Here is a 6,000-nt window from a genome sequence, read left to right on the forward strand (position 1 = left end):
ATAAATCAGTCTTTACAAAGTAATAATTTTTTTTAAACAAATGATCTGTATTGGTCTAGCCCTCTAAACTACCCCAGAGTCTAATGTGGCCCGTTAGAAAATTAATTGCCCACCCCTGGTTTAATAGAATAGTTTAATATCCTTTCACATTCAAAAAATACATTACCGACCACCTCAAGCGTGTCAGTTATGTGACATCAAATTAGCAGTTGTCACATACATTATTAGATTCATGAAAGCATTTTTTATTAGTTATAGATTGAAAACAACAAATGCTACTGACCACCTTCAAATATATTATAAACATCCGAATGCTTTTTTTTTTTTAGATAAACTAGTGATTCTGCATTTTCAATATGCTATATAATAATATTTCACAATATTACAATTAGGATTTATTCAGCTTCAACTCAAGCCCTGATAAAACCCCAGAGTCTAATATTGTTTAAAGAACAATAACTATTATATAAATAATGATGGTGTTGAGGAACTGAAGAGAATAAAATCCTCACTTTCAGGGAAACTTGTGATATCAATAATAAATAACAAATTCTGCAAGTGGAGATAGAAGCAGTAGCTCTTTTCCTCCACAATAACTACACACAGTGCCTCAGAGCAGTACAATAAGAGGCAATAACAATTATTGTGCATCATTTGTATTTTGAGTTTGGTGGTGGAGGCCTGATGTTTGGCAACACAATGAGTTCTGGTGGGTAATTAGTGTACTTCCATTTAGTTTATATATTACTTCATTCATTTATTTTCTTCCGCTTATCTGGGGCCGGGTCATGGGGGCAGAAGTCTTAAGAGAGCACCCCAGACTTCCCTCTCCCCAGACACTTCCTCCAGCTCCTCCGGGGGGATCTCGAGGCATTCCGAGGAAACCCAAGAGACAAAGTCCCTACAGCATGTCCTGGGTCTTCCCCGAGGCCTCTTCCCGGTGGGACATGCCTGGAACACCTCCTTAAGGAACGGTGTCCAAGAGGCATCTGAAACAGATGCCCGAGCAACCTCAGCTGACTTCTCTCAACTCTGAGCTTCTCCTGGGTGACAGAGCTCCTCACCCTGTCTATAAGGGTGCGCCCTGCCACTCTGAGAAGGAAACTCATTTCAGTCGCTAGTATCTGAGATCTTGTCCTTTCGGTGATGATCCAAAGCTCATGACCATATATATTACTTGATTGTGACTAAAGTGTTTGAACTGCATTGCAAAACTGTGATCTTAATCTGTGACATTATACGGTCATATACATCCTGTAGGCCATTAAGATTTATTTTTTTGTTCTGATAATTTATTTCTTATACTTATAGACCTATTTTTACACTATAGCTTTTGATTGATACATGCCTGTTATTTTTATTCTTATATTTAATTTTTTTCATTCATATAGATCTTTTTTTACTCTCTAGCTTTCGACTGATGTATGTCTGTTATTTTTATTCCTATATTTTGTTCTATCATTGAGAAATTTAACTGTAGCAACAAAAACAAACAACCCCAGAGTTTGTTGTTTTCTTTAATGCACAATTTGGTGAGCAGCAGTGGGGTCTACAAGCTTAAATGTTTTATTGAATGATCTTTACAGGCATGTGACCAATTCTAGATTTTACTACAATGTGCTGCACCCAAAACTGAAAAGGGACTTCAAAAACCTCACAGCATTCCTGTATTTTGTGATTCACATAATTGTGCACCTTAATCACAAATTATCGGATTACAGTTAAACACATGACTAATACTCAATTCAGAGATGTTCATTGTGTTTGTGAAGCTGGAGGAGAGTTTTCGGGGAGGTTCATTTATTTGAGCAAATAACTCTGAATTTACTCATGCATTTAACTAGTTTTTATGAATAACGTAGTCTTAAAAATCAAATGTACAGATTAGACTCATAGTAGGTGATGAACATACCTTCATTGAAGCTGTCCGGGACATTTGCCACCAGAAGGCAGAGAAACCACTCTCCATTTCTCACGTGAAGAAGAGCTTCGGCCACTTCAATGATGGGCAGCAAAGATGGCAGCTCTGATGGAACAGAATTCATTCATTTTCAATTTTATGCAATTTATATATTTATATAGTTTAATAATTTTCATTTTTTGTTGTTTTTGTTTTCTTATACTTGTTTCTTTTATTCCTGTAAAGAACTTTGAATTACCATTGTGTATGAAATGTGCTAAATAAGTAAACTTGCTGTGCCTTGCCAGAATTATTTAAAGTCAAGAACTAATGTTTTCTATTTAAGAGTACCACATCACAAGGCTGAGCTGAAGTTACATTTTAGCTCTTTAGTCTTCAGCTCAAGTCTTTGTTTCTGACATACTGAAGGATGATACTGATCGATTGTGAGAATAAAAATATATATTTGGCGTGCTACTAACAAGTAACAAAAGCTTGACACAAAAACGTTTGTTTACCTGCTTGTAGGATGCAGAGAACATCAGCCACTTCCTCGAGGTACACTGGACTCTCAAACAACTCAGAGGACTTGAGGAAAAACTCTCCATTAGAGTCAGCCACCTGTTCAACACAGGAACATAACACACACACACACAAAAAAAACTATAAGAAAAAATATTTTACAATTTATATATATATATATATATATATATATATATATATATATATATATATATATATATTTTTTTTTTTTTTTTATCACATTTGGAATTGGTGCTTAATATTGTTTTTAGTACAATTTTTTTTCTTTTAGAGAATGAAATATAGCGTGTATTTGCACTAACCTTTTCAAATTTAACTTTTTATGTCAGTTTATTGTATCATAATATTTTTAAAATAAAAAATACAATCTTTAGTATAAAAACAAATATTTTAACACTAAAAAATGCAGCCATTTTAAAATGCAAAAGACTGTATTTTAATAAGTTAAGATCATTACGCAAAAATAGGGATGCTCAGATAAGCAGATTAACCAAAAGGATGCAAAAAAAAAAAAAAAAAAAAAAAAAAATATATATATATATATATATATATATATATATATATATATATATATATATATATATATATATATATTTTTTTTTTTTTTTTTTACTGTATTTTTTATACTGTAGGTTTTTTAAGCTGCATAAATGTACAACACATATTTGTTAACTCACGGGGTGGCAATTACAGACATAGCCTATTTTGTCAAAAAAACTAAATGAAAGGAGAATATGAATGAAGGATATTGATGGTCACAGTTTGACATAAGAGTTGTTAAATGTAGGGCAGGCCTATTTATTTTATTCTTTTTTATTCAGTAATTTTTTTTTCTATGCTGTTAAAAACAATACTTCTTGAAGATGTTCTGTTGTTGATATGTTCTGTATGCTGTTGTTTGCACGTTAAAATAAATCAGCTTTTCAAAATGCAATATTTAATGTGTCAGATCCAAAATAGACACCTCAATTCATTTTTGTATTTAAATAATAAGTTCATCTTAATCTGCCCAGTTAACGATTAATATCCGATTAATGAGCGCCGGTTGGGAAAATTACCCGAATGAGCATCCCTATGCAGGAATAAATAAAAGGACACTGAACCTTGTTCATAATGGCCAGCAGCTCACTGAGAGCCAGTCTGAGTCTCCTGAGAGGATCACTGTGCTCAAACTCCAGAGTCAAACCATGCTGAAGCTGAGACACCAGAATGCTCTCGCCATTAGATCCTCCAGCCTTATGCCTGTGTAAAAGAAAACATGCTTAAATCATCAAATAATCAAGATTGTCTCAATCAGAACATCCTCCTCTCTGAGCCAGACAAAGCTCTCATTTAATGTACGGATGAGCTGAACCTACGGAATGGCCACATGAAAGTACTTTCTTTCATCCAGACCCACCTTAGCTGCTGCTCTTTTCTAGCATCCTGCTCCAAAGCATGGAAATCCACAGACAGCAGAGCAACAATGGAGTTCACCGCCTCCACCCCTGACAGCAGCCGCAGGATGAGCTTCTTATCCTGTGCCCAGGCATTGCTCTGATCTGCAGGGGCACAGAGAGCCATCCTGACCAGACAGGGCAGAAGGAGACGCAGCTCTGGGTCACTTAAAGCTGCCAGTCGGGCTACATCCACCTTCTGCATGGCCTCGAATGCATACGGGCTCACAAACTGAAGACTGGCACTGTCTGTCATTCTTCTGCAGAGTAAAAGGACAGGGAAAGGAAACAGTAAGCATTTTTGCTGATTTTTTTGTATTAAAATAAGCTACTGGTATCATTATAAAATGAAAATAATAAATGACAACAGTGTTTTCTTGCAAATGCTATAATTTTCTTGTTCAGTGTTGGGAAACGAGATAATTTTAATTTGAGGAAGATCAAAAATCTATGCAAATTAATTTGATATTAAAAAAACTTGTCATGATTTAAAATAACAATTTTATTTTTAATATTTTTCATGATGACAGCCATTTTAAACTTGCTGATGTGTTCAAAAATTATTCATCATCATTGCTAAAATTGTTGCTTATTAATTTTTTTGTGTGAACAATAATACATTTTGTTTAGGATTTCTAATGAATTATTAAGTTATTAATAAGTTAGTTTACTTTATTTGTCCCCATTTCACATTTGGCATATTTAAAAATAAATAATTTAAAAACATGGTTCCCTTACTCTAAATAAACATACAGTCTACTAGCCATCAACTGCTACTGGGGGAGGAGGAATTTAAAAACTGAATTGCGTGAGGTAATAGTAATATAATGATTTCAAATAACGGATTTATTTGTAATATTTATTTATGATGACAACCCTGACTTGGTGTTTAAAAAAACAACATTGATAAAATTGTTGTTTAATATTCTTTTGTGTGAACATTAATACATTCTGTTTAGTATTTCTGGTGAATTATGAAGTTCTAAAGAACTGTCATTAACTTGGCAAAAATATCGCAATGCATTTTTGACTTAACATGACAAAAATCACGTTGTGAACATGTATGACAGTAATGCAATGACATTTAAGCATACAGTTAGTCGGTTGTGAACAATATAGTGTTTGAATAAACAGTACTGCTTTATAAGAGTGCGCTGAATTTTATTTTGCTTTTAAAACAGTATTTTCTGATTATTATTTTAATATTTATTGCTTTAAATGTGTTGAAATTAATATTTAAAACACTTTTAATGCTAACTGTGGGAACTGCCCTCAGATTCACAACACAGCTAACGTTAAGCAGAAACTTATGCTTAATATAACAAACTTTTCGGCTTGCGACTTTATTTAACATCATTGAAAGCAAATAATGCATTTTATATAATGAACAAACCACAATTATCCTTACCTAGACTTCAACAGCGCCGCTGGTTACAAAAGAAACCCGCTGAGGCCTGTAAGACCGCGGTCTGTCGTGATTTTCTCTGAAAAGGAAATTGATCTTCTTCGGTCGAAATAGGACAGCTCACCGGTAAGCTAACATGCTAGCTGCTAAAGCTATCCTGCTTAAGAGATCCATTCATCCCGATTTAACTAAATGAAGCAATATATTTAAAATAATAATATGCTTAATACAATCCACTTACTCTATATTAAACCCACATGTGTCGGCCAGAGTGCTTAGCAAGCTAAAAAGTAGAAAAAGTAATGATTTTAGCACAAGCGATCATCTGCTCCGCTGTGAGCATGCTGAACTCTGGCTGCGTCTCAAATCCTAGTGTGCCGCCTACCTAGAAGCACCATTGTCCGAACACCACAGCCGTGTTCTTCCTCAAATTATGAAAAAACACCAATAAGTGGCACGTTTGAAGCAAAGGTAAAGAATTTACATGTCAAGTGAAAATGGAAATAACATACAAATGACAAAAAGTTACTTATATAACGTTATGTATATAACGGAGAGTAAAGACTTATTTAAGCGTTAATGGGAGTCAGTTTCTGTGAACGCTTTATCCCATTCAACTATTACGTTACCTAAGTTCTAGGTTCAAGAAGTCATTTTCATTTAATTGTTTGATTCATATTTTAAGTGAGTCTAAATGCAATCTATATATAATCTAA

The 6,000-nt window shown here is 33.9% G+C and overlaps 1 protein-coding gene across 1 annotated transcript in view; it reads right to left on the minus strand.

Moving 5' to 3' along the window:
* Positions 1 to 5,665, minus strand: part of ints2 (integrator complex subunit 2) — a 57,999-nt gene extending 52,334 nt beyond the window's left edge. The window contains 5 exon segments of the mRNA NM_001020542.3: positions 1,913 to 2,026; positions 2,419 to 2,521; positions 3,547 to 3,685; positions 3,843 to 4,139; positions 5,288 to 5,665. Of these exon segments, the coding sequence (NP_001018378.2) occupies positions 1,913 to 2,026; positions 2,419 to 2,521; positions 3,547 to 3,685; positions 3,843 to 4,135 (649 nt within the window). The 5' untranslated portion in view covers positions 4,136 to 4,139; positions 5,288 to 5,665.
* Positions 5,666 to 6,000: the final 335 nt, after the last annotated feature.

The sequence above is a fragment of the Danio rerio genome, chromosome 10 (assembly GCF_052040795.2).
Source record: "Danio rerio strain M-AB ecotype USA chromosome 10, GRCz13ab, whole genome shotgun sequence".
Classification (NCBI taxonomy): Eukaryota; Metazoa; Chordata; class Actinopteri; order Cypriniformes; family Danionidae; genus Danio; species Danio rerio.